General features: G+C 44.4%; 2 protein-coding genes and 1 long non-coding RNA gene across 18 annotated transcripts in view; 2 read left to right on the top strand and 1 right to left on the bottom strand.

The window, feature by feature from the left end:
* Positions 1–20,600, top strand: part of ubr4 (ubiquitin protein ligase E3 component n-recognin 4) — a 46,477-nt gene extending 25,877 nt beyond the window's left edge. For 4 of the 16 annotated variants that reach the window (XM_040194568.2, XM_078084359.1, XM_078084336.1 and 1 more), the window contains exons 49-105: positions 489–521; positions 782–845; positions 947–1,081; positions 1,571–1,745; positions 1,916–2,047; positions 2,220–2,341; positions 2,697–2,808; positions 2,968–3,098; positions 3,312–3,489; positions 3,957–4,061; positions 4,433–4,588; positions 4,826–4,994; positions 5,156–5,360; positions 5,441–5,554; positions 5,858–6,091; positions 6,175–6,324; positions 6,418–6,645; positions 6,736–6,814; positions 6,926–7,168; positions 7,343–7,511; positions 7,750–7,894; positions 8,153–8,238; positions 8,311–8,398; positions 8,615–8,808; positions 8,902–9,141; positions 9,229–9,367; positions 9,608–9,733; positions 10,035–10,163; positions 10,262–10,611; positions 10,843–10,933; positions 11,041–11,125; positions 11,342–11,469; positions 11,676–11,805; positions 11,920–12,080; positions 12,265–12,374; positions 12,632–12,773; positions 13,016–13,097; positions 13,276–13,449; positions 13,736–13,857; positions 13,971–14,168; positions 14,283–14,363; positions 14,884–14,971; positions 15,147–15,274; positions 15,387–15,494; positions 15,671–15,787; positions 15,906–16,096; positions 16,301–16,474; positions 16,591–16,690; positions 16,803–17,021; positions 17,140–17,253; positions 17,410–17,552; positions 17,649–17,774; positions 17,919–18,113; positions 18,245–18,469; positions 18,615–18,705; positions 18,878–19,040; positions 19,265–20,600. In XM_040194568.2, coding sequence (XP_040050502.2) covers positions 489–521; positions 782–845; positions 947–1,081; positions 1,571–1,745; positions 1,916–2,047; positions 2,220–2,341; positions 2,697–2,808; positions 2,968–3,098; positions 3,312–3,489; positions 3,957–4,061; positions 4,433–4,588; positions 4,826–4,994; positions 5,156–5,360; positions 5,441–5,554; positions 5,858–6,091; positions 6,175–6,324; positions 6,418–6,645; positions 6,736–6,814; positions 6,926–7,168; positions 7,343–7,511; positions 7,750–7,894; positions 8,153–8,238; positions 8,311–8,398; positions 8,615–8,808; positions 8,902–9,141; positions 9,229–9,367; positions 9,608–9,733; positions 10,035–10,163; positions 10,262–10,611; positions 10,843–10,933; positions 11,041–11,125; positions 11,342–11,469; positions 11,676–11,805; positions 11,920–12,080; positions 12,265–12,374; positions 12,632–12,773; positions 13,016–13,097; positions 13,276–13,449; positions 13,736–13,857; positions 13,971–14,168; positions 14,283–14,363; positions 14,884–14,971; positions 15,147–15,274; positions 15,387–15,494; positions 15,671–15,787; positions 15,906–16,096; positions 16,301–16,474; positions 16,591–16,690; positions 16,803–17,021; positions 17,140–17,253; positions 17,410–17,552; positions 17,649–17,774; positions 17,919–18,113; positions 18,245–18,469; positions 18,615–18,705; positions 18,878–19,040; positions 19,265–19,329 — 8,182 coding nt within the window. In that variant the 3' untranslated portion in view covers positions 19,330–20,600. The remainder of the gene's footprint in view (positions 1–488; positions 522–781; positions 846–946; positions 1,082–1,570; positions 1,746–1,915; positions 2,048–2,219; positions 2,342–2,696; positions 2,809–2,967; positions 3,099–3,311; positions 3,490–3,956; positions 4,062–4,432; positions 4,589–4,825; positions 4,995–5,155; positions 5,361–5,440; positions 5,555–5,857; positions 6,092–6,174; positions 6,325–6,417; positions 6,646–6,735; positions 6,815–6,925; positions 7,169–7,342; positions 7,512–7,749; positions 7,895–8,152; positions 8,239–8,310; positions 8,399–8,614; positions 8,809–8,901; positions 9,142–9,228; positions 9,368–9,607; positions 9,734–10,034; positions 10,164–10,261; positions 10,612–10,842; positions 10,934–11,040; positions 11,126–11,341; positions 11,470–11,675; positions 11,806–11,919; positions 12,081–12,264; positions 12,375–12,631; positions 12,774–13,015; positions 13,098–13,275; positions 13,450–13,735; positions 13,858–13,970; positions 14,169–14,282; positions 14,364–14,883; positions 14,972–15,146; positions 15,275–15,386; positions 15,495–15,670; positions 15,788–15,905; positions 16,097–16,300; positions 16,475–16,590; positions 16,691–16,802; positions 17,022–17,139; positions 17,254–17,409; positions 17,553–17,648; positions 17,775–17,918; positions 18,114–18,244; positions 18,470–18,614; positions 18,706–18,877; positions 19,041–19,264) is intronic. The other 12 variants (XM_078084372.1, XM_078084374.1, XM_040194573.2 and 9 more) reach the window with 9 other exon arrangements.
* A 614-nt stretch (positions 20,601–21,214) lies between these two features.
* On the bottom strand, positions 21,215–22,517 carry LOC144384597 (uncharacterized). The gene is made up of 2 exons (XR_013451399.1): positions 22,373–22,517; positions 21,215–21,895 (listed from the first exon to the last, which is right to left on the bottom strand). It is a non-coding gene; the product is annotated as an uncharacterized LOC144384597 (long non-coding RNA).
* Positions 22,518–23,262: 745 nt separating this feature from the next.
* Positions 23,263–25,792, top strand: LOC120829854 (transcription factor HES-5). The gene is made up of 2 exons (XM_040194376.2): positions 23,263–24,534; positions 24,652–25,792. The coding sequence occupies exons 1-2, from the start codon at positions 24,472–24,474 to the stop codon at positions 25,084–25,086; spliced, it is 498 nt and encodes a 165-aa protein (XP_040050310.2). The 5' UTR covers positions 23,263–24,471; the 3' UTR covers positions 25,087–25,792.
* The last annotated feature ends 1,281 nt before the right edge of the window (positions 25,793–27,073 follow it).

Below are 27,073 nucleotides of genomic sequence, written 5' to 3' on the forward strand. Positions count from 1 at the left end.
TGACAGTTTCAGATCTTGCCATACTGTCAATGTTTATCCTTTCAATAGCTGTGGGCAAATGAATAAGCAGTTCTGTTGATTATAACATTGGATTTTATTTGTTTTTCGTTTAAGTGTGATAAGTACAGGTATTATTTTGTTGATTCCACAAAACATAACTGGTTATTTTGTCTAGAAATTGTTTTTTCATGGCAATTCAATTATAATGCTAATATATGTAGTAAATATCCATGTTTAATCATTGTGATAAATGTGACATATTTTACCCATATCGCCGACTTCTAGCATATCTTCATGAGTCCAGCTAGTTTTAACATTGGGGGGTGGGTTCTCTTACAGTATTTAGTGCATGGCTATCGTGGTGTCATCTTTTCTTGCATGCTTCTCTTTTGTTCAATGAATCATTTAATTTCACTTGTTTCTTTCTGTGATCCTCACACTTTTTGTTCTTGTTCTTTTTCTTTTGCTCCCAAAAATACAATAAAAAGTTGTGAAACTGAGTCCTTATCAACCTTGGACCGGTTAGTAACTGCCTTTTCTCTGCTTGTTTGTATGGTTTTGTGCATGTGTCCTAGTTTGTGTGTCCATGCCTGAGACTGAACATGCCATGCACCATATCCACAACTAAATTATTATTTGTTTTCTGAGATTTATTCTTGCACTCAGCATTTTTGCATTTAGATCAGCACAGAATGCAAGATTTGCTTAATTTCTGTTTAATTGGCTGATTTAAGGCAACGTCTATAGTAGGAGCAGTCTTGATCTTCTTTCTTAATTTCAGGTTGGTAGTCAGCTCCCTTGAGGCGTTGGAAAGCTGCTTTGCAGTGGGTTCCTCCAGTGAAAGGGTAAGCTCATATTCGTCTCCATTGACCTAGAAAGAAATCACACACTTGAATTAAAATTCCTGTGGTCACTTTTCATTTGACTGCATGTGTTAACTGTGTAGGAGAAAAATAAGGCTGCAGCACTGGAGTTGGCCACTCTACTCCTGTCCATGCCGACCCCTGCAGGTGTGCAGCAGCAGACCAAGGGACTCCTGGCCAGCCTGCACACCAGTCGAACTGCCTACCACACCCACAAGGTGAAGAACACACCAGTTTGTCAGGCTCGGCCAAAATCATAGCATCTTTCTTGTACACAGTGTATTTAGTGTGGCCAACCAAAAAACGTTTGTATACTTTATCATAACCCTTCAATCATTGTTAACCACAGAATTTTTTTGAAATACATTTAACCGTTCAAATGAAATGTGAGCGTAATGTTAAGTGAGGAAAGGACAATCACTGAGCCAGAGGAAAATGGTGAGGTTCTGCGTTAAGGAAGTATGCCAACATGTTACTGGAAAATTAGTTTGTAGTCAGCATTTCAGAAAGAAGTTAGTACTTGTTAACCATTCATCAACATTTTATCTATACACTCTTATGTCAGAGCATTTTGTTTGAGATGAAGGGCGGAAAAATATTCCTAACGTTATTCTAATCATTCAAGTACTATTAAGTGTTCGATGCCGTGCTCATCATCTACCTTAATTCTGAAGAATACAACAAACAATCTGCCTCCCTCCCATCAGGACCAGTCCCTGCTGAGTAACGCAGTGCAGTGTCTGAATAGCTGCACCCGCGAGGGGAGGGACCTCGACCCAGATGTCTTCCAGAGACTAGTGATCACCGCCCGCTCCATTGCAATCATGAGAGCCAACAACTTGGTGCATTTTACGGAAACAAAGTCATCACTCCTTGACTCCGGTAAGAGTCTGCTGGTGACGAAGGTTTCCCAAGGCTAGGGAATAGCAATTTGTGTACAGTATTTATATGGTTACGTAATTACACTTTATTTTATTCATGTTTAACAGATAATGTCTTAATGCTGAAGATTTATATTGAAACTTATTTCTGTTCTTCTCTTCTTAACCAAGACATAACGGATGATGGGCATAAACATGTGGATGGAGAAAGCTGTAATTTCATCACACAGCTGATGAATAACTTCTGGAAGCTCCATGCCCTAAAACCAAAAAACGCCTTTCTTGCGCCAGCTTGCCTGCCTGGTTAGTACAATGACTGAGTATAAAACAAGATACAGATAATCTTAATAACTAATCAGATGTCCACTTATATTTTAATGTTATGTAGAACATTTATGTTTTCATTATGTATATGGTCGGTCAACCTGATTTCAATCAAGGCTCTGAGTGTTTTTAATGTTTTCTGTCCTCTAAGGCCTGACTCATGTGGAAGCAACAGTAAATGCCTTGGTTGACATCATCCATGCATACTGCACATGTGAACTGGATTACATCAATGTAGCCTCAAAAATCTACATGCAAATGTTACTCTGCACAGTAAGTAAAGTACTTGTATTGAGTTCGATTTCACGTTTTCCTAAAATTCTAATTGGTATTTAAGAAACCATGAAAATGAATCATTAAACATAAAGTAATCACAGACCCTGACAATAGATCGTGGAATGTGCAATCGATTACCTTCGCTGTTTTCATTTTACTAACCTATTTGTACAAAGTTATACAGGCGGTTGATCAGGATTTGAAGGAATCAGGAAATGACTATCTATAATATGCAGTTAGGGTGGGACCTGTTTTGTGGAATACTATATTTATACTATAATACTATATATACTATATTTAAAAGCAGAATAGAGAGACTGTGTTTAGGTAACCGGTGTGGCTTTGATTTCAGGACACAGCTGTGAGCTTTGCATGTAAGCAGGCTCTGATCAGAGTGCTCCGACCGAGAAACAAACGCCGGCATGTGACCCTTCCGTCTCCCCCACGCTCCAACACGCCAATGGGTATGCTTTCACAAATTTTTCATATACTGAACGTTACCTGGGTATTCAAACTTAAGATGAGTTATGGTTTGGTAGACCAACCAATTGAATGGCTTAACAAATAATTAAAACCTCCGAGGCTTCAATGGTCACAAGTTTGTAAAAATGTTGTTTTTTCAGGAGACAAAGATGATGACGACGACGACGATGCAGATGAGAAAATGCAGTCCTCGGTGCTGACTGGAGGAGATGAGGGCAGACAGAAGAGTCAGGAGCAGAGTGAAGTGGACCACGGGGACTTTGAGATGGTGGTAAGCAAACGGAATAATACATACATACATACAATAGTCACATAAAAACACCACGGTTGTGTTTAGCGGCCAACTATATCTAACATGATCAAATTGTTTCCCTTTTCTTGTTTGCACATCATAGAGACCACTGATTAATTTGACCTACAAAAAGAAATGAAACAGTCACTGATTGTGATTTGAAAAAATATCACTTTTTGTTTGTCTTTTCAGTCGGAGTCCATGGTCCTAGAGACGTCAGAGAATGTCAACAATGGAAATCCGTCTCCTCTGGAGGCTCTGCTGGCTGGAGCCGAAGGCTTCCCCCCCATGCTGGACATTCCCCCGGATGCAGATGATGAAACTATGGTAGAGCTGGCCATTGCTCTCAGCCTTCAGCAGGACCAACAAGGTAAGTTGCCAGAAAATATAATGCAGAATAAATCATTCATTCATTAAAAAATAATTCTGTGGTAACCGAGCCCAAGAGTCCCACTCAACCTTTAGTCACTCTACTTATCTGTGATAAGTCCTTAAATGTCCGAAATAATTATTGTTTCAACTTAAAAAATTAGGCTTAGGGACAAGAGGCGAGCACTGAATAGGGGGATCAAGGGATCAAGTTATTACCATTTACACATTTCAGTAAAAAAATAAATAGTTTACTTCAGCTGTTATACTTGTCACAAAAGTGAAACTTGCAGGTATTGAAACGCTCCTACAACTGAATAGAAAAACCTTCAAATTTGAGTTTCACCCTTGTATATCAACCAATTTTGGTTGACCAAATCTTTATCTGGCGAAGCATCAACTCAAATCAATATTTTTGTGCTGCTAATGTAGTATATAACGTAGTACATATTCTTTTCGCATCTTTAGGCAGTAGCAGCAGTGCCCTTGGCCTTCAGAGCCTTGGCCTGTCTGGCCAAGCCCCAAGCTCCTCTTCACTGGATGCTGGCACCCTTTCAGACACCACCGCTTCAGGTAAAAAAAGAAGAAAAAAAAAAATAAACCCCTTTTTGATAGTGTGAGATTGACAGGAAGCTAGGTTTTTATATCTGCAAGGTCATAGTGGCTGGTCAATTTCAAAATCTTAGTGTGTTGACCATTGATAAAGTTCCATTTTTAGGCTCATCTCATCTGTTGCACATCTTGTGGTCTTAGTTCAGTATTTCAGGATTCAAGCAGTTGTTTATCCTCAGACTGACTTATTTGCTCAATTAGCTAGTATTTATATACAGTAATGCGTGCAATTGTTTCTATGTGAGAAAAAAAGGGCATTGGTGTACGGCATGCTTTACACATTGTTGGTGCACTAATAATTTATGATGACTGCAGTATATTTACTGTTACAGCTGTTGCTATGATTTCAGCCCCGGCATCAGATGACGAGGGCAGCACGGCCGCTACTGACGGCTCCACCTTGCGGACCTCCCCAGCTGAGCATGGTGGCAGTGTGGGCTCAGAGAGTGGAGGCTCTGCCATCGACTCCGTTGCGGGCGAGCACAGTGGTGAGTTTTCAGAGCACAATGAAATTCGAGATGTCATTTTTTTGATATTAGGAATGTTATATTAGCTATGAGGTTATACCTACAATGTTGCTCATTATAGTCCTGCTTTTGAGGCGTCAGTCAGTTTTTAGAAACGCATCTTGCTCTTTCATTAAAAGAATTCATCCGTAACACTTATTCTGAATGACCATATTTCCAGTTTACTTAGGTGACGTTCATGAATGTGTGTCTGTGTAGTGTCGGGACGTAGCAGCGCGTATGGGGACACAACAGTGGAAGGCCACCCGGCGGGTCCAGGCAGCGTGAGCTCTAGCACTGGAGCTATCAGCACTACCACAGCGCAGCAGGAAGGCGAAGGCTCAGAGGGAGAAGGAGAGACCGAAGGAGACATCCACACAAGCAACAGGTCAGACACCACCGACGCCAAGTATGAGTTTATATCAAGTCGAAAGGCTGAAATTTAAACGGAAAGACAATTGGGAATACATTTTCTTTTGGGGTACCGTTTTTCATCATAAAATAAATACCCTATTGTCTCAGTTATGCAATTAAAACTTTTTTTTGTAGGCTACACATGGTTCGTCTGATGCTGCTGGAGCGTTTGCTTCAGCACCTTCCTCAGCTCCATAATGTTGGTGGAGTCCAGGCTATCCCTTACATGCAGGTTGTCCTCATGTTGACCTCTGACCTGGATGGCGAGGATGAAAAGGACAAGGGTGCCTTGGATGACCTGCTGTCACAGCTCATTGCTGAGCTCTCCATGCACAAGAAGGTAACCGCCGTCTCCTCCTGATGAATCTGACTCGGACTGTGCGTCTTTGTTTTACTCAACCTTTTGTTATTCCTCTGCAGGACGTTTCTAAGAAGAACGAGCGCAGCTCAATCAATGAAGTTCACCTGGTCATCATGAGGCTGCTCAGCGTCTTCATGTCTCGAACAAAGTCTGGCTCCAAATCCTCTTCCGAGGTACATTCTCCATCTTTTCTTATTGTAGTTCTCACTCGTTAAATGTCCATTGGAAAGCATTATGTACATACAAAGAATTTAGTAGGCACACTATTTAAATGGGGACATAAGTTGTTTCAAAGCCTCCTCAAAGTACCTGTAGAGGGGGTGGCCAGTAGCTCAATCCGCGAGGCAGTGCCGGTAGATCAGCTGCCATTGGGGGAAAAAAAAATCATGGGTAGATTACAGACTTTGTAAATTGACAGCTTTTTACTTTGTAAAGTACTCAAAACTAAGATGCTTATATATTGTACTACATGGTAGGTGCACACTCTTTCTCTCTTCCAGTCTTCCTCGCTTATTTCGAACGCCACGGCGACTGCCTTGCTGAGCCTCGGCTCTATTGACTACTGTCTCCACGTACTCAAATCGCTCCTGGAGTTTTGGAAGAGCCAGCAGGGTGAAGAAGAGCCAGCGACCACCAGCCAGCTCCTCCGCCCACACACCGCCTCCTCTCCTCCAGACATGAGCCCTTTTTTCCTGCGCCAATATGTCAAGGTATCACATCTTTATCTGTAACACTAGAGTACGGTATTTTCTGCACGGGGAATATGAGCTGACTACGTTGCTCCCACCATTAGGGACACGCTGCTGATGTGTTTGAAGCCTACTCCCAGCTGTTAACGGAAATGGTGCTCCGGCTGCCGTATCAGATCAAGAAGATTGCTGACACCAACCCACGCATCCCGCCTCCTGTCTTTGACCATTCCTGGTTCTACTATCTGTCTGAGGTTTGTGAATCGAGTGAACTATTTATTCGATATTCCTTTTTAACCTCTGTCAGCACAATAAACCGGTAAAAACCCTTAATTCTGTCTCCGCAGTATCTGATGATTCAACAGACGCCGTTCGTCAGGAGACAGGTGAGAAAGCTGCTGCTGTTTATCTGCGGCTCAAAGGAAAAATATCGCCAGCTGCGGGATCTGCACACTCTTGACTCCCACGTGCGAAGTATCAAGAAGCTCCTGGAGGAGCAGGGCGTCTTCCTGCGTGCTGGTGTGGTTACGGCCACATCTGGCTCGGCTCTACAGTATGACACACTCATCAGTCTGGTGAGGGTCCCGTGATCAGACATTAAGACAGAGATTGAGATCTTTCTTTAACCGTCTCGGCTTGAGTGTAACTGGCTACTCTCTGTGCAGATGGAACATCTGAAAGCTTGCGCTGAAATTGCCACTCAGAGGACAATCAACTGGCAGAAGTTCTGCATGAAGGATGACTGTAAGTTGTTTGAGATCATCTTTTGACTGGAAACAAACCTTAAGGTTTAGTAAAGTTTCTTACATGGTTGTCTGTTTTTTCTCTTTTCATCTCATTCTCTTCTCTGTCCAGCCGTGTTGTACTTCTTGCTCCAGGTTAGCTTCCTGGTGGATGAAGGAGTTTCCCCTGTACTTTTGCAACTGCTCTCCTGTGCCCTGTGTGGCAGTAAGGTGCTGGCCACCTCTTCCTCCTCCTCGTCATCATTCTCAGGTGGAGGCTCCAGTAGTACTGGACAGGCAGGAGCCTCTCAGTCCTCTCAGAGCAAGTCCTCTAGTAAAAAGAGCAAAAAGGAGGACAGAGAGAAGGACAAAGAGGGTGAGGCTACAACACACTTTCTCAAACATAATTCAAGTTCTTCTTGTTTAACTCACTTAAAATGCTGGAATATGCTCGACCATCCGCCACAGAAAGAACCTGCTCGATATATTTGCATTTCAAAAGTGTATTGTAAGTGCTGGTGTCTTAACTGTGTTGTATCTTTGAGCCCAGGTGAGGGAGTTGGCAGCCAGGAGGATCAGCTGTGCATGGCTTTGGTCAGTCAACTTAACAAGTTCGCAGACAAGGAGACGCTGATTCAGTTCTTGCGTTGCTTCCTGCTGGAGTCCAACTCATCTGCTGTGCGCTGGCAAGCCCACTGCTTGGCACTTCATATCTACAGGTACTACAGATACTTGACACATTAAGACGCAAATAGAAACTGTTTAACCAAACTCGACCCAAAGCGAGCCTAGTTTACACATGACAGCCTTTTTAAATACTTAATAATCCTTAATACCGACTGCCGTCACATTTTAGACTAATGGGACTACACTTTGAGTTATAGCACCAATGGTGAAAAGCATAAATGCATTACTAAATGTTGAAATTCTATCCATGACATGTAAATCTCTCTGTAGGAACTCAAGTAAATCTCAGCAGGAGCTGCTGCTGGAACTGACTTGGGCCATCTGGCCTGAACTGCCTGCGTACGGCCGCAAAGCCGCCCAGTTTGTTGACCTTCTTGGATACTTCTCACTCAAAACCCCTCAGACAGAGAAAAAGGTCCGTTTTGAAGCCCTCACAAAGTATAATGTGTTTTCTGCCTCTAAAAGAACATTGTTTGGTTATGCTTTATGTATCTTTATCAAAAATATAACAACTTCAAATAAGGAGACTTTTCATGAGTTATGATTAGATGTTTGTTATTTATCGCTCTATAGTTCTTATTCTGGACATCTAAGCCTTTTTCGTCATGCAGCAAAACATAGATATGAGAATATGCAAGGTGTGTAAAACAATTGTGTCTGTTGTTTGTTCCAGCTGAAGGAGTATTCCCAGAAAGCTGTGGAAATCCTGAGGGCACAGAACCATATCCTGACAAATCATCCCAACTCAAACATCTACAAGTAAGTCGGCACAAACATGTTGCAACAACATAGCTTAGTACAAATGTAATGATTTGATGTCTTCTCCTGCAGCACTCTATCTGGTTTGGTGGAGTTTGATGGATTTTTTCTGGAGAGTGACCCCTGCTTGGTGTGCAACAATCCAGAAGTTCCCTTCTCAGTATGTGCAACACAACTTCACTATTTGGACACAACATTATGCCACAAACAGGCCTGTTGCAATATGTATGTATGTATAGAATATGAATTCTATGACAAAGTGTGTCCAACATTTGACTGATACTGCATGTGCAGACAGAACGAGGACGGGCCATGTAAATACTCGCCAAAGGGCCTCTTTAAAACCTTTGTCCATTGTCTTCTGTTTGTCCTCCAGAACATAAAACTTTCGTCAATCAAAGTGGACACCCGCTACACAACAACACAGCAGGTTGTCAAGCTCGTTGGCAGCCACACCATCAGCAAAGTCACGGTGAAAATCGGTGACTTGAAACGCACCAAAATGGTCCGCACCATCAACCTCTACTACAACAACAGGACTGTACAAGCTATTGTGGAGCTGAAAAACAAGTACGTTTTGAGGTTTAGTTTTTGGCCCCTTCCACAGTTTCACTATTGCATGGCTGTATAATTTAAAAGCCTTTAATGTAACTCTCTTTCTAGGCCTGCTCGTTGGCACAAAGCTAAGAAAGTTCAGCTGACCCCGGGACAAACCGAGGTGAAGATCGACCTTCCTTTACCCATTGTCGCATCCAACCTGATGATCGAGTTCTCAGACTTTTACGAGAACTACCAGGCCTCTACCGAGACGCTGCAGTGCCCCCGCTGCAGTGCGTCGGTCCCAGCCAACCCTGGGGTGTGTGGCAACTGCGGTGAGAATGTGTATCAGTGCCACAAGTGCAGGTGAGCGGCAGGTTTTCTTCTGCAGGTCATTGAAAGTGTGGAAATGGTCGGGGACAGTATTTTAAGTTGGTGGTCGTTGTCTCTTAGGTCCATCAACTACGACGAAAAAGACCCCTTCCTGTGCAATGCCTGTGGTTTCTGCAAATATGCTAGATTTGATTTCATGCTGTATGCCAGACCTTGCTGTGCTGTGGATCCCATTGAGAATGAGGAGGACCGGAAAAAGGTAAGCAGACGCTCCTGTGTAAATAGGCCATTTTTAAAAATCAGCTTCCATAGCAAAGATTACTTTTGACCCCATTTGTGGCTGAGGAAGTAGATCTGCATCACTACGCGCTGTTCCTCACTGCATCTCTAAAACGTTTAATTAGGGGTGCAACGGATCATACGGATCTTACGGTTTAATCACACGGATTGATCCGTGATCTGGTACGTCACTACTTTCAATGTATTGTTTTGTTATTAGGCCGTGACCAACATCAACACCCTGCTGGACAAAGCTGACCGGGTCTACCACCAACTGATGGGCCACCGGCCCCAACTGGAGAGCCTCCTGTCTAAAGTCAACGAGGCTGCACCAGAGAAACCACAGGTCAGACACAAGCGGGGCCTGAACACAATTGAACGTGAAGGAGGTCTTCAACACCATATTTGCTTTTAACTGAAATGTAATGTATCAAACCTGGTATATTATTTACAACAGGCCTATCAAAATACAATGTAAATCTCTTTGTTTGCAGCTGACCAAAAGTATTAGCCTGGCAGTATAACATGACCGCTTCATTAATCCTAATCAGAACTGCCAAAGGTTTGACTTAGAAACAGAGGTTTTGCAATTGTGTGTTTTGGAAAAAGTTGATTGAAGATTTTTCTTTTTCTGTGCTGCCCCTCAGGACGATACTGTAGCAGGTGCAGCACCCGGTACGCCGTCTTCTAACGTGAACAGATACATTCAGCAGCTCGCTCAAGAATATAGCGGAGACTGCAAGACGTCATTTGATGAACTGTCCAAGATTATACAGGTTGGAGAGGCAAAATAGTTTGTTTTCCTAGTTAACAGTGTCACAAAGTGACATTTGTGCTTTCTGTGCTCACACATAACTCTTTCTTTATTTCACAGAAAGTGCTTGCGTCACGAAAAGAGCTCCTGGAGTATGATCTGCAGCAGAGAGAGGCGGCCACTAAGTCGTCCCGCAGCAGCAGCAGCCACCAGCCCACCTTCACCGCCAGCCAGTACCGCGCTCTCTCCGTGCTGGGCTGCGGACACACGTCCTCAAACAAGTGCTATGGCTGCGCCTCAGCTGTGACGGGTCACTGTATCACACTGCTTCGCGCGCTGGCCACCAACCCTGCTCTCCGGCAGATCCTGGTCCTCCAGGGTCTCATCCGTGAGCTGTTTGAGTATAACCTGCGGCGAGGTACAGCGGCCATGAGGGAGGAGGTGCGCCAGCTAGTCTGTCTCCTCACTAGGTTTGTTCCTCCCCCGTCTTATAACGGGCAGTCCGTCTCCCTGCTGCCACACACTCACCAGAGAGATCGATTTTGCATTGTAATGCTTAATAAGGTGTTGTAATGACAGACATACACTGTACATCTAGATTCATTCTTGGTTTTAGACTTTTATCTGCTGATGTTAGTGTGTTTTAGTGGTGATTTTATATGACTCAGTTTCTTTTTTCCTCCCATATTGTCTCGCTTCAGAGATCACCCAGAGGCCACCCAACAGATGAATGACCTCATTATTGCCAAGGTGTCCGCTGCGCTCAAAGGCCACTGGGCAAATCCTGACCTGGTATGTCCTCTTACATGTCCTACTAGATTAGGAGAAAATGTGAAATAAGTGGTTTCATTGAAAGGGTTTCACATTTTGATATGAAGCTGCCTTTGTGTGCTCAACAGGTTAGTAATCTGCAGTATGAAATGCTGCTGCTGACGGACTCTATTTCAAAAGAAGGAGGCTGCTGGGAGTTACGATTGCGTTGTGGTAAGTCAGATTTCCTGAACCCACCTGCTCCAACAGTTCATCAATGTTGTGCATCACAAATCACCTTATACATCAAACTACCATCCTACGCCCAAATCCTCGTCATTTGTTACCATGTTTTCAGATAGCCATGTTACAGTGATAATTATCTTGGAGGATTTGTAATGGCTGGTTAAAGTTTTCGATCTAATCGCATTGTTTTTTTTGTCCCTCTAGCCCTCAGTCTGTTCCTCATGTCGGTCAATATAAAGACGCCTGTAGTGGTGGAGAACATCACTCTCATGTGCTTGAGAATCCTGCAAAAGCTGATCAAGCCCCCTTCTCCCACTAGCAAGAAGAACAAGGTAAAGATGCTAGAACTACCATTCATCTATTGCTCGGTAATGATTTCCCTTTGCCCTTTAGAAGAACAATGCAAGCCGTAACCTACACAGAAAACTGAATATTTATACAAAATACCCCGGCTTTGAAAAGTGCACTGTCTCCCAGTTACCACTTGTTTGTGTTATGTTGCCTAACACCACAGTATATGTTTTCTTTTACTTTATAGGATTCTGCTATTGAGTCCCTAACCACCGTCAGGCCATACAGTAATGAAATCCATGCACAGGCCCAACTCTGGCTCAAGAAGGACCCCAAAGCGTCTTATGAGGCCTGGAAGAAGTGTCTCCCAGCAAGATGTAAGCACGGTGTTTCAAAATATACACATTCTAGCAGTGTAGCAAGCTCCCATATCATTCATCAGTTAAATAATGTAGAGTTGTGACGATGAGCTTTTCACTGTCCGATAACAGGTCAGGAAAATGTGTCAAAGCCTCAGGGCAAAACTGAGTTGCGAAGGCAGTACCTGTTGGAGAAGTATGTTTGGAAGTGGAAGCAGTTCATGAGGTCCAGAAAAGGCGAAGGCCTCTTCCCTCGTCTGCTCAAACTGAGCCACAACAACTGGCTGCGGCAGGTAAACCCTTTTTTTAATTCTGTTTTGTTGGAAGTAGTTTTCAGCCTGTTTATTAGTGTCAGAAGTGAATATTTAGAGTCAGTACTAAATTTAAAATAAAGAAACTGTAACGCGTAATATGGTATGTTGTTTTACAAATTTGGTAACTTCATATTTTCCTGACCTGAGTTGTATTTTTTTGCAGGTCCTTTTCACACCTGCCACTCAGGCAGCCAGACAGGCAGCTTGCACCATTGTGGAGGCCTTGACCACAATCCCCAGCCGCAAGCAACAGGTCCTGGACCTGCTCACCAGGTATGAGCCTCAGACAGAAAACCAGCAAGTTACATTATGCAACGTTCGTTTATGCATTTTACTGTTGCCAAAGGTTAGTAAAACCTAATGAAATCACATCATTTGTAATGCAGCTTATTTTACTCTAGTCAGGCATCACATGTCTGTTTGCCTTATTAAATCGAATATCCAGCAAAGGGAATTTGGTGTTGGAAACTCTGTAGGTTTGAGCATTTTGGTGTAAAATGACTGTTCCTGTGTCTGTGTGTGTCCGTCAGTTATCTGGATGAGTTGTGTGTAGCTGGAGAGTGTGCGGTGGAGTACCTGAGTCTGTACCAGAAGTTGATCAAGCCGACACACTGGAAGGTTTACCTGGCAGCCCGCGGAGTCCTGCCGTACATTGGTAACCTGATCACCAAGGTAACAGCCCCAACGCCCGGAACTATTTCAATTTACAGTGGGGTCAAATGTAGTAACACCTGTTTGGTCCAATGGTTTCCTCAAACATATAAAAGGTTACAGGCTGAGAAGTACACTTCTCTTGTAATGTTCTTTAAGTAAATTAAATTGCATTACATCAACTGTTTGATATCTATACTGTTTTCAAATATGAGGATATGTCTAAAACCTCTACTTTCTCTACTTTTTAATTTTCTGTTTAGGAAATAGCCAACCTGCTGTCTCTGGAGGAGGCGACACTGAGCACAGACTTACAACAAGGCTATGCCCTCAAGAGCTTGACTGGTACGTCACGTTTAGTTTGTCTGAAGGTGAAAGTACCTCAGGGTTTAGAGGACACTTTCAACACCATCCGAATAAATAATCAACGCATATTATTCCACAAGTGCACCTCTTGGTGATATTTATTATTGGACCGTTTTTGAATATTTTAAGGATTTTAATGTGTTTGCTGCCACTACAGGATTGCTCTCTTCTTTCGTGGAGGTGGAGTCCATTAAGCGCCATTTCAAAAGTAGGTTGGTTGGAACAGTGCTGAATGGCTACTTGTGTCTGAGGAAACTGGTGGTGCAGCGCACTAAGCTCATCGATGAGACTCAGGACATGCTGCTGGAGATGCTGGAGGACATGACGACAGGTCAGTACTGATTCAAGTTCAACACAGGATTTTTGAACCACGTCACAACTTGTGTTTCCACTGCTCCAATCACAATTAGGAAGAAACATTCATTCATTCCAATGTTTTGTCTTTTATTACAGCTTCAATATATTGTATTTGATAAAGCACATCTGCTTATGCATCTGTCCTTCTACAAACAAAAAAATCCCCAAAAATGTTTTGAATGCGATAATTCAGCAGATTATATATTGTTAATGTTTTTGTTATGACATCAGCATGTTAAATCACGTTATGCTGTTCCTAGGTACTGAGTCTGAAACCAAAGCCTTCATGGCCGTGTGCATAGAGACTGCGAAACGGTACAACCTGGATGACTACAGGACACCGGTGTTCATTTTTGAGAGACTGTGCAGCATCATCTACCCCGTGAGTTCCCTTCACCCCGGTGCACTCTCGTCGGAAAGCCCCTGCGAGTATCTGCTCTACGATGCAGAGCAGCCGTGAATCTGTCTTCACCTGGCACTTTTGTTTGTGTTTAGGAGGAGAACGAGGTGACCGAGTTCTTTGTGACCTTGGAGAAGGATCCTCAGCAGGAGGACTTCCTGCAAGGCCGCATGCCAGGAAACCCTTACAGCAGCAACGAGCCCGGCATTGGCCCGCTGATGAGGGACATCAAGAACAAAATCTGCCAAGACTGCGACCTGGTGGCGCTTCTTGAAGACGACAGTGGCATGGAGGTAAAATGTGCATTTTATTCACTTTTAAAATTATTTTTTGTTAAACTTGCATCCACTACTTCTTAATGGTTAATCATTGAAATCTGAAAGCTGACTTTTGCCTTGATGCCTCAGCTTCTGGTCAACAACAAAATCATTAGCTTGGATCTGTCAGTGGGGGAGGTCTACAAGAAGGTCTGGTGCCCTACGAATGAGGTGAGAGTCCTAATGAGTTTGATTAAGAACATTTTGAATGGAAGTTAAAGAATCTTTAGCTTCTTATGATTAAGAATGTTATCGAGATATCTAGATACAAAATTTGGTTGTCAAAATTCATTTTTACAAGCTCACAACATACCAACTAAAAAATATAGTTTGCAAATCAAATTCATGACAAATTAATAGTACTATGTTATTATTTCTTAGACTATTTGCTATTTGAGAACCATACTGAGAGCTATATTGTGACATGTATTGTTAGAGGTATGAAATGGACTATTTATTGGTAGAAGATAAAGAAAGAAAACAAACGTTTGCCCACTTATGTCCATCACACGTTCCTTCCCATCGCTCTCCATGAGGTCCTGTTAACTACCGCTATACGTTTCCTGTCATCTTTCTGCTTCTACCCCTCAATCTAGAAATGGTAGAAGCTAAAGATGCTTAAACTTCCGTAAAGCTTCAAATCATTTGTTATAAAGAGATACATGTTACTCATGGAGCTTTTTTCTCCAAGGGTGAGCCAATGAGAATCATCTATCGAATGAGAGGTCTGCTGGGAGATGCCACCGAGGAGTTCATAGAGTCATTGGACTCAACAACAGGTGAGAGTCACAATTTATTGACAATATTTTTGTGTGAGAAATTAAATATATTAATCAGCGTGTAGCCTCAATGACCGGCTCTTTGACATCAGAAGTGTCTGTATTCAATACCTTTTTAAAAGGGTACTGGAAAAGAATGTAATGCTTAATGTCTATTTATCTCACCAAATAACAGATGAGGAGGAGGATGATGAGGAGGTGTACAAGATGGCAGGAGTCATGGCACAGTGTGGCGGACTGGAGTGTATGCTCAGCCGGCTCTCTGGAATCAAAGATTTTAAACAAGGAAGACATCTTCTCACTGTAAGTCCTTCTTAGGTTTCATTTAAACAAGAAACAGCGGTGAAGGCAGCAACCGCTTGTGCAGTTCCATGAACATGTACAATAATAAAGAGGACACCTGTCTCCCTCACAGGTCCTTCTGAAGTTGTTCAGTTACTGTGTGAAGGTGAAGATCAACAGGCAGCAGCTGGTCAAACCGGAAATGAACACACTCAACGTCATGCTGGGAACGCTGAACCTGGTGGGTGTTACACTGACTTTATAAAATTGTGTTGTGTAGTGTAATTACTGCGGAGGAGAGTGGTTCTGCGATTTTATGAATCAAACAAAAGTCATATTGCAACGGCTTAATTTGACCCTTTTAACGGTTACTTTGTGTCATAAGAAACTCTGTTTTAATGTCCGTTTTCCTCTCAGGCTTTAGTGGCAGAACAGGAGAGTAAGGACAGCGGTGGAGCCTCCATAGCGGAGCAGGTTCTGAGCATCATGGAGATCATTCTGGACGAAGCTAATGCCGAGATTTCAGAGGACAAGGTGGGCATCAGAAAACCAGATTCTGCCTCCTGAAGAAACCGATAAGAGTTTGACATCACCATGAGTTTTTTTTCTTGAGGCTGTGTTAATCCAATGGACACTGGTTTGTCTCTTATAGGGCAACCTGCTGCTGACTGGAGACAAAGACCAGCTGGTCATGTTGTTGGACCAGATCAACACCCCGTTCGTGCGCTCCAACCCCAGCGTGCTGCAGGGTCTGCTGCGCATCATCCCATACTTGTCTTTTGGGGAATTGGAGAAGATGAGGATCTTGGTGGAACGATTCAAACCATGTTGCAGCTTCGACAAGTAGGCATCACTCCGCTTCTGCACACAAATAAATGCACAATGGATGTTTTTCAAGTCAATATTGAATATTGTTGAATGTGAACATTTACAGCTGAAGGAGTTACATTATCAAACCAGGCTGATCACGTCAGATGCACACAGCCCAATCTGTTTGCTTTTAGAGCTTATGACAAAGTAGAATTGACCCCTGACTTTATTTCTAAGGTATGACGAGGAGCACAGCGCAGATGACAAAGTGTTTTTGGATTGCTTCTGTAAAATTGCTGCCGGGATCAAAAATAATATCAACGGCCATCAGCTGAAGGATCTCATTCTCCAGAAAGGCATCACGCAGAGTGCTCTGGACTACATGAAGAAACATATCCCCAATGCCAAAAAGTACGTCTTCTTACATCTCCCAGAGATAGTCCCTCGATTATCTTTTGGAATAGTTACATATTTGGGCTCGATTGGAAATCATTTTTCTTCTTTTTTTTTCTGCACTCTCTCATTAGTCTGGATGCAGATGTCTGGAAGAAGTTCCTCTCCAGACCGGCTCTACCCTTCATTCTCAGATTGCTACGTGGTTTGGCAACCCAGCATCCTCCCACACAAGTACGAAATATTAAATGTTAATATTATACCCTTCAAGTATGGAGGAGTGAGCATGAGAGAGCCACGACCTTCCCACCTAACACGTCTGTCTGTCTCCTTCCCTTCTGTTCAGGTGCTGATAGGCACAGATTCAATAACCAACTTGCATAAGCTGGAGCAGGTATCCAGCGATGAAGGCATCGGCACGCTGGCGGAAAACCTTCTGGAGGCGCTGAGGGAGCACAGCGATGTCAACCTGAAGATTGACGCAGCCCGCCGGGAGACCAGATCTGAGAAGAAGCGTATGGCTATGGCCATGAGACAGAAGGCCCTGGGGACACTGGGCATGACGGTACTCGTGCCCTCTTTTACCTTACTTTCCCCTTTTCTTTTGTTTAAAGAGCAATCCCTTTGTGTCGTTGTCCAGTGTTGTTGGGTTGTTTTATCGGTGGCGTATGTTTACCTTTCAGACCAATGAGAAGGGTCAGGTGGTGACCAAGACCTCGCTGTTGAAGCAAATGGAGGAGCTGATAGAGGAGCCGGGCTTGACTTGCTGTATCTGTAGAGAAGGTTACAAGTTTCAGGTACACATTTGTCCATTAGTTTGGATGAAATCATTACACGTTTCATCTGTGACAATTATACATCACCTAGCGTTCTGATTCCCTGAGTAGTAAGACAATCGTCTTGTATACTGAATTTGGGTTGTTTTGAATTAACATTTTGGTCTCCTTCATCAGCCAGCGAAGGTCCTGGGTATTTACACTTTCACAAAACGTGTGGCCTTGGAGGACTTTGAAAACAAGCCCAGGAAGCAGCAGGGCTACAGCACTGTGTCGCACTTTAACATAGTCCACTATGACTGCCATCTAGCAGCTGTCAGGTAGCACCAATACCACATTGCACCTTCTTATTGGGTAGTCTCACTTTTAATTTATTCTCATCCAATGATTTTATTTTCCCGTTTCCCCCGCGGCAGGCTGGCTCGTGGACGAGAAGAATGGGAGAGTGCTGCTCTCCAGAACGCAAACACCAAATGCAACGGGCTGCTTCCTGTCTGGGGCCCAAATGTGCCAGAATCAGCCTTTGCTACATGCTTAGCAAGGTAGAATCCTACTCCGCCACACTCCGGGGGTTTCACAGTGTAGTCAAGTACCAAAGCCACCAGTTGGCACCGTGCTTTGTTTAAATCTGCCGCGATGTCGCTCCCAGTAAATCATTTCCAATGGGATTTTTCTCTGGCGCACAGGCACAACACATATCTGCAGGAGTGCACGGGCCAGCGGGAGCCGACGTACCAACTCAACATCCACGACACCAAACTGCTGTTCCTCCGCTTTGCTACCGAACAATCGTTCAGCGTGGACACGGGAGGAGGAGGACGAGAGAGCAACATCCACCTCATCCCCTACATCATCCACACTGTGCTCTACGTCCTCAACACGTAAGTCTCCTTTTGGGTGGCGAATGCCCCAGCTGCTGGGTAACATACAAGCCAAGCCAAACCAAGGCAGCCTATCTGACCAACTTGTGTAGTTCATGTATCTCACTCCTCATCCCTCCCTGTCGCCGCAGTACAAGAGCTACGTCCCGAGAGGAGAAGAACCTGCAGAGTTTCCAGGAGCAACCTTGTGAAAAATGGGTGGAGAGCTCATACGAGGTTGAAGGGCCGCACTATTTCACCATCTTGGCCATGCATATCCTGCCGCCTGAACGCTGGAGAAGCTCACGTTTATACTTCCTACGAAGACTCCTGGTCAACGCACACGCCAGGAAGGTCTCGGCAGTCTACACCAACAAGTACGACACTGAACTTATTCGACTAGTAATTAGCAAATAAGAAATACATAGAGAAAATTGTATTTGTGTATAATAACTAATTAATGATTTAAATATGAAATTTAAAAGTATTTACCTTCATCCCCTTGTTTACTTTGATCAACAGACTCACAGATAAAGCACCAAAGGAATATGCAGTCTACCGCTCCCCTCTTCTCTTCTGGGCCCTGGTGGATCTCGTCTACGACATGTTCAGGGTAAATGTTCCTCACTTAACATAATTCAGACAATATTCTGCTTTCTACCCTGGTTTTTGTTTGTGTGCTATGAGAACTGAGCACCAATCGATGTTGGTCATTTCTTTGCTGTCTGTGAACAGCGAAATGTTGTCTTCACTTTTCCCTTCATTTCTTCACTTTGGCCGTACAGAAAGTAGCCACCAGCAACACCGAGGGCGGCTGGTCTTTCTCGCTAGCAGAGTACGTCCGTCACAACGACATGCCCATCTTCGAGGCCTCGGAGCGCGTGCTTCGGGCCTTCCAGGATGAACTCATGCCAGCGGAGTCCTTGTCAGAGTTCTGTGATGTTGTAGGTCAGTACACACGCACGCTTTCCAGATTAACTTCATAACTGCCCCACACCCTAATGGAAAGAGAGAAATATTCCTTGAGGGATTTTATGCTTCGCATTCTGAATAAATTTGCACAATAAACCTGCATTGAGCCCACTGGTCAAACTGGGAGGGTCTCTGATGCCGCATCAGTTGTAAACTGTGATGTGACTTCTGTTGTAATACGTGACATGTTTCTCTTCCAGGTCTTCTCTCCGAAATTGCGGACCCAGATCTCTTCCTGCAGGATTTGTTGAACTCTTTACCCTGATGGCCATCATCATCAACCCCCCTCCCACACACACAGACGGACACACGTAAAAAAAAAAAAAGTCGTAAAAATAAGTTTGGATGGCTACCAACTGAAATAATGAAAAGATTCTCTTACACGCTGACGCAAACGTTGAGTATATACACAGACACACACACACAAACAAACACACAGAGTACACACATTGCCTCTTACTCACCTCCCCCCTCATATGACATCTTCAAATTAACTTTAAGCTGAAACTATCTGTAGTCTAAAGAAACATCCACATTTGGCACCGCTGTTGTTAAACTGCACTAAAACAGAGTTTAGCCTTCGTCCCTGTGATTCAGATCGCTTCAGAGTTGGTGATTGAAACCAGAGACATTAGCGGCTCCACTGCCGCTCTGTCATCTGAGGACATCACACGTGTCGCAGATAGGCCGTCTGAGAGAATGAAAAAAAAAGTTTTTTGTTTCATGAGAATAAAAAAGGGAATTCTGTTTTACACACACACACACACATCCCTCTTCCCACCTTCCTCTATTATTGGGCTGCAATGTTTCGGTAACAAAAAATGTTTTGGGATTTGACCCACCACGTGTTGAGTGGCGTTTGATTTTATCTTTTTTTTCATATGGTTTGTTTGAGTTAAGTTAGTTTTGGTCCGGCTTTTTAAGATGAGAAGGTTTCAGTGTCACATGGTTGGCTAAGCTGTCCTTTTCTTCGGGGCTCTTGCTGTTTGGTCTGTAGTTTCTAACTGGAATTTGAGTGATGGACAACATTTTTTTTTTCTTTTTTGGATTTTGTGTGTATGTGCAAGCTTTCTTTTATCATCCTCTGAAGCAAAATGGTCAAAAGAAGAATGAATAAAAGTTTGTTTTATTTTCCCCCCGTTAAAGTTACTCATTTGTGACCCGGTAAACTTTGGGCTTGTGAAAGATTTCATCTGTTGCAACGAAATATCAGAAATGTATAAATTAATAATAAAACCGACCATTATATCCTTAAAGCGCTTTTTTCTTTGACTAATATCTTCCTCGGTCAGTTTGTTTTCTTCCCCAACACTTTCTTTATTTCGGGGCAACACTTGTTTCAATCACCTGAACAGATTACTGGGAAGCAAAGATTGACTTTTAATTTACAGACCTTCTTAAAGACGCCTCGAGAAATGAATGCACGGTGTGTTGTTAATACTCATAATTCCGCTGCTATTATGTTCAACTGTTGCTCAATGTCTGCTTTTTGAATTTAGCCTATGATCAATAAAGCCGTTATAATTGCAAATCTTATCCAGGGTAACCTCTTCTGTTAACATAAATTTGCGGTTCTACACCAAAACAGCACATTAGTTTTCTTTTTTTCAGGAATTTTGCCTTGGACTGTAATGCTGCAGATGGAGAGGCTTCATCAGTGTTTCATAGGCTCGATCACTGCGGTGACTTACAGACTTCCTTCGCTGTATTACTTTAGGTGTGTATGAGTTTGTATTTGCGTATGCTTTTAAATTAGTTTTTTGTAACCTAAAAAAGAAACTGCAGTTAATTATTTTAGAGTTTAGAGAAACCTAATCGGTTTTGACCAAAAGGGTTAAATGCAGTTTTGGGTCAATACGGCATCCTTCATATATTGTGCTTTGACTCTCAGTGTTTCTCCAACATACGAGTGTAACGTCCCACTGTGGATCTGCTCCTTTACACCAACACAACCAGCAGGACCTCTGGCTGTAAACTACCTCTGAGGTGTGAAGCTTCTGTAAAGGCCACTAGGGGCCTGTAAAGCAAACAAACTCTTATTAACAACCGGACTGAACACATGAATTGTTAAATTCATATTGGAAAATGTTAAGTCAAAGGAACCTTATCGTCATTCGTTTTAGGAAATCATTGTCAACACAAACTGCAAATGTTAGAAAAACAGTATTTTATTTTGTACTTTTATAGGAAGCACATATTGCACATCTCAGTTATGACAACTAAAATCACTCAACGTAATGTAAAAAACATTTACACAAGTAAGTATGCGTTGGCATACACATTCTCCCTCTATACAAAGGAATAATACCATCAACACCTGGCAACATGATCTCTAGTGACCAGTTTGAAGGAGTCTAAAGGCTTACGGCGTTAAACGTAGATGTAGGGCGTATTTGTGGACCAATGAGATCACGGCGTATATGGTTTCACATCTCCCATCCCCTCCATAATCTCCACTTCACGTGGTGTGAAAGCACCCAAAAGAACACAACATTTAAAGTCCTCTTCCATCTGAAGGAGGTTTTTCAATTGGTCCATTACTACAAAGCATGTCGAAACACACACACACGCGTTGTCTCATGTGTGTGTCCCCTTGTTACTAGCAGCAAAGTGGTGCCACGTCCTCGGCGGGTGAGGGGAAGAGCCGCATGGCCTCCCTGGAGGACCTGCTGTAGCCGTTATGGAAAATCAAGGCCTTCTTCACTGTGAAGAAGGAGACGGTCTTGTCCCACACCTCGGAGCTGCCGACCCCCGTGTGGCTCTGCACTGCTGAGCGGAGCCTCGCTGCTCTGTCTGCGCACTTCCTCTCCAGAACCATCATCTTACACATTCTGAGGAGAAAAAGGGGGGGGAAACGTCAGATTAATGCTGAATACACAGAAAAGACGCCAGTTTCAAATATATCCGTCTGCAGAAACACTTCTCGACTGGAATGCTCGGTCCTGCTGCTGCATGCATAATGCTCCCATCATTGATCGTCAAACAGCAACTGTCTTCCCTGAACTAGCGTCCCTGCTGGTTTATGTAGCCTCCATTAATAAGAAGCACCACCCAGAAAAGGGTTTCTTGGTGGGCTGCCATCAAACATTCGCCTCCATCGTCTCCATGTTCGTGAAGGACTTAAAGAAAGTTACAGAAATCTCAAAAACTGGTAATCACCAACAACAACGATCAAATGGAACCCGTGTCATTCGTTTTCCTGATGAATGTACGAATGAAAACCTCACTTTAACCCCAGAATGAGACAGACGTTGCCAAATTGCCAAATGAACTTCTTCCCCATGTGAGTTCTCTCCATTTGAGCTTACGTGGTGCGCTGGTCCCTCATGGTGAATACGAGTCAGCGGACGTCCAGTCCGTCCTCCGAGTTGTGATTTCACTCAACGCGACCTCCCTCCTTTATATACTTAAACCAACGATCCCATCGATTTAATGTGATGCTGGTTCTCACAGTGTTGGGCCAATCACAAAGCAGCGTTATGACAATAGGATGTGAATGAATTAGTTGAATTCGGGGGGCACAATGGCCCCAATCCAAACAAACAGGTGGGAGGGGCCCGCGGTTGAACTCCTGTCGCTCAGCTGATGCGCCACGGCGAGGGAGACGTCCTCGTTATTGTATCGCCTGGGAGTGATATGTGGTGGGAACGCGGAAGAACCGACTCCGCCCGAGGACGCCCTACATGGCGAAGTACGTCCATTTAACAACGTGGTGGACGTTGGAACTGCTCTTCCACTCTTATGTGAAAACTTATGAGACAATTGCTTTCTAAAGAAAGACGGCATTTGAATATTCTGCATCACCACAGGCTTTTATCACAACTGAGCATATTATTGTTTCGGTTTCTCAGCCATCACTTCTTATGTTCGAGTCCTCAATGTGTGTTCTTCCTGAACCCACTTTTTACAACTTTTTATGTCGTGCATCAAAACCTCCCGGCCAACTATCCACCTTCCACACAGCCCATTCTCTTATTTCACTTTCTGTCTCTATTTCAGCCTCTCCAATTCTCACGGTGAGCGTCTCCCATGCTTGATTGGCTGACAATAGCTTACTATCCGTCCAGATGGTGTGCCTGGAAGCCCTGTTGACAGCACGGTGTTCCTGGGTGTGTGTGTGTGTGTGTGTGTGTTTGGAGGGGGGTTGGTCACTCAATCTTTGTTCGATGGGGCACACTTCCTTTGTGCAGCCGGCCTCAGTGTCATTAACACTGAAGTGTGGGAAGCCTGGGACCACAGCGGCTCCCACGTTCCACACAAGCAGGAAGGGAGCGTGTGACTGAGACGTGGCCAGCGGCAGGCAGGTCAGCCAGCTGTGTGTGTGTGTGTGTGCGCGTGTGTGTGTGTGTGTGTGCGTGCGTGGAGCGAGGGAAGGCGAACGGGAGTGTGTCTGTCTGCAAGTGTGCGGCCGCTCGCCTGATGTGTGAACATGTGCTCGGAGTGTGGAGACGGCTGAGTGTTCAAACCGTTTTCTTGTCTTACAGTTTGAATCATGTTCGACTGCCGTTGAATTAAAGTTGACAGGCTGAACTTTTAAAGCACCAAACAGCAAGTGTCTGTATTGATTTTTCAGAAAGACTTAAATGGAATAAATAAAGTCAGTAATAATGTATTTTTACATTGGAAACAGTACAATAGATCAGTTTAATTAAGTTTAATGTAAACTGTGATGGATGTTTACATTTGTCAGTTTGACTAATTATTAATTATTATATCATTGTTATTGAAAGTTCCGCCTGGTCCTGTGAAACCAGCGAGAAAACATGTTGCTGTTAAAACTCTCTTTTCTCCATCGAGTAGATTTTGTTTGATTTCCACGCTGGCTTTTCTTATTCCCCCTTTGAGACGCCTCAACTGTTGCACGGCTCCACGCCGACAGCCCGCCGTGTCAAACAGGAAGTGGCTGCGTGTTGGCCTCCTCTGATGGCCGCCGCTCCGTAAAACACCCACGTGTGCCTGGCGGCGGAGGCACTTTGTGCTCGATTATGTGGCGGTTGAGATGACATGAGACAGCGGCGTGCTTCCCTCTGGGGTCACCACTTTCCCATATCAACACAAGCACGGGGTCATTCTCCCAGCTACGCCCCCCCCCACACCCCAAACCTCCCCCCTCCTGCCTCCCGCCCCCCACCGCACTCTTTCTCTCGCGGTCTATTCCTCCACCTGCTCCCCGGAGACACACTCATTGTCCCCACGGCCATAAACACTTCATTGAGCATGTGGCAGCCCTGCGTTCCTCAAAAGCCCTTCCCAGCGCTCCCATTGGCCGCGGGGACTGTGAGAAACTCCAACAAGCCCAAGACCCACACATTCATATGGAGATTTGGGTGTATAAATACCGGGCAGCGGGGAAGCAGCACAGAACTGTCTCTCTGAACCTGAGCAGCAACGCTCTGCCTCCACAGCTATGGCGCCCACTGTTTTTGGACAAGCGAGCAATCCTAAGCAACACCTGGCTCCGGCTCATAAGGTAAATTGGATTTCCAGAAAGTCACATAGCTTCCGTATCGAATAGTGTTCACGTGGTTTGGAAACTTGGGGGATTTTACGTTCTAAACTTTATTTCTTTTTTTTTCTTTTTCTTCAGCTGAGAAAGCCGATGGTGGAGAAGCTGCGCAGAGACCGCATCAACACCTGCATCGAGCAGCTGAAGTCTCTGCTGGGTCCCGAGTTCGTCAGGCAGCAGCCCGACTCCAAGCAGGAGAAGGCGGACATCTTGGAGATGGCGGTGTGCTATCTGAGAGCCTGGCAGCTTCACAAGCAGCAGCAGAAGGCCGGCGCGGCCTCCGGCCCGGCGGCGGGCGGCGACGGCTACTCCCGCTGCGTGCAGGAGGCCGTCAGCTTCCTGTCGCACTGCGAGGGCCAGACTCAGGCCCACCGGCGGCTGCTCAGCCACTTCCAGGGCCTGCGGGCGTCCGGCGCCGCTCCCCGCGGCCTCTCCGCTCCGGCTTCTCCGCTGCGCCGCGTCACCTCCGGCAAAGGTGCCGGCCAGGCCGGCGGTGCGCTGTGGAGGCCCTGGTAGGATGGAGGCAGCATCTCCTCCTCGCCGAGAAGAGGAGAACACGTCACAGACACAACGCTGAGGACTCATTGGAGTCTGTTTCCTTTTCGCTTTGACTGAAGATTCGATATCGTTGTTCTAGCACAGCGAAATGGGCACAATGTGCCAGTATTCCTTTGGAAGGAAGTGTCATATCAGGTTTTACTGAACATGTACACGTTATACGCTTTGAAATTGTGCTGACTCGTGTTCCCGTGGGGGAAAAATACCTTTGTTTGTTTTACAAACGTCACAGAATTGTCTTGTTGTAACACCCACATGGGGTGGAAACTGTTATGTGTCTGAGACACTTTGATTTATGTGTTTTAACTACTGTGTATCTCGGGTACCAAGTATCACCGACTGACACGTTTCATCAGCTGGGTGACGATGAACCAACAACATCGCTGAATTGGATCCCATGGATTCACTTTTACTGTAAATCGCATTATGATTGTACTTAATTATGACTCTATGTAGCCATTATTTGGTATGTGTGAAGGTGTGTTGTGTCATTTTCATAATAGATGTTTTTCTCATCTTCAAGTCTATACCTTTTATAAAGGCATGTTACGTTGACATCTATCTTTACTAAAAGAATCTGTTGATCGCTTCCTTGAGAAGTTTGCTTTTCAACTTGAAAAATAAATGGAAAACTTCACGTGAAGTTTTACAAACATAAACAAAAGCAGTGTCTTTATTTTTTTAAGTCTTTATAAGTCTTTCCTTTTAAGTGTTACAGGACAATAAAGTCCTACATACAAATCGTAGTTTGTGTCTAAGTGCACATCCAGTCCTACTAGAGCAGACGTTTGCAACCGGTGGGTCGCAGAAGGGTTTGGCGGGGCGGGGCGGGGGCGGGGGGGGGGGCAGCACGCGCTGCTCGTTGAGAAGAAGGTGATGCTTGTCGCGGCTTGTTGGGAACCAGAGCGCCAGAGAGCTCGTCAGCGCTCAACAGCATCACGACCTCGTTACAGTGAACGACATCCCTGTTACATTCCTGCAGCATTCCTTTTGAATAATGTGAAGAATGTGCTGCTCAGATAATCAAAGCTGCCCCATAGGTCAGTGTGTTCATATTTTAACCACGTGCATACCTAGTATGGTACCAAAGCAAATGCAATATTATAATTATAATATTATCTGAATAGCTGAACAGTGGTGCAACACAAAGCAAAGTAAACTATCGCTGATGGATTTGAAGTTGTGTTTGGATGCACAATCTGATTTGTTTGTTGTGGGAATCACACATATTTTAGAACGATACATCTAAATGACCTGATTGAACAAATTAAATTAAAACACCTGTATGTTCAACAATAGAATCAACGATTCTAAGGGAAAGTTTTTACTTCACTAACTTTGAGCTTAATTGTTTCCTGAGTGTTTCCCAAAGGCCTCATTAAAGTTTCATCTCGTCTGACCTCACTGGGTCGCAGGTGTTTTAAAAAAAATTGAGAAACTGAGGTGACACCCGGCACACACATGACCCACTTCTGCTGTGGCGAAGGGCGCATGCTGTCTAGTGCTTGAATCGTGTCTCAAGTGCCACAAAAGTCTTTCACAGCTATTTGTGTGCGCAGAGTTTGTGGAGAATGTGGCCGGGACTTTCTCAGGGTCTACTTGTCCAGGCCAGATGGTCTGGCTAAGGCTGCCCCTCCCCCCCTTCAACATGAGATCAAACACCGTAGCTAATGTGATGTGTAACAAGACACACTTCTTTTGTCCCCGTCTCTGGGCCAGTGAATAGGCACCGAGTGTGGGAAACGGGAGATATCACACTCACAGAGAGATGGCTGACGGGAAGCCGCTCCGCGACCCGCCGCGGCTCGCAGAGATGGCCCGAGACTTTATGGCAGGAATTCAGAGCTCTCAGGGCTGCTGGTGGGAGGGCGACTCGTCTTCACACACACTTGTAGACAAAGACCCCCGGCAGCAGTGCAGTGCACGCTGCCTTTCAGAGGAGGTG

The sequence above is a fragment of the Gasterosteus aculeatus genome, chromosome 2 (genome assembly GCF_964276395.1).
Source record: "Gasterosteus aculeatus chromosome 2, fGasAcu3.hap1.1, whole genome shotgun sequence".
In the NCBI taxonomy this organism is placed as follows: Eukaryota; Metazoa; Chordata; class Actinopteri; order Perciformes; family Gasterosteidae; genus Gasterosteus; species Gasterosteus aculeatus.

Excerpts from the sequence above, each read along its gene's own strand:
- LOC120829854 (XM_040194376.2), top strand. The coding sequence starts at position 24,472 with ATGGCGCCCACTGTTTTTGGACAAGCGAGCAATCCTAAGCAACACCTG. Across the intron at positions 24,535-24,651 it reads ACCTGGCTCCGGCTCATAAG|CTGAGAAAGCCGATGGTGGA; the intron begins GTAAATTGGATT and ends CTTTTTCTTCAG.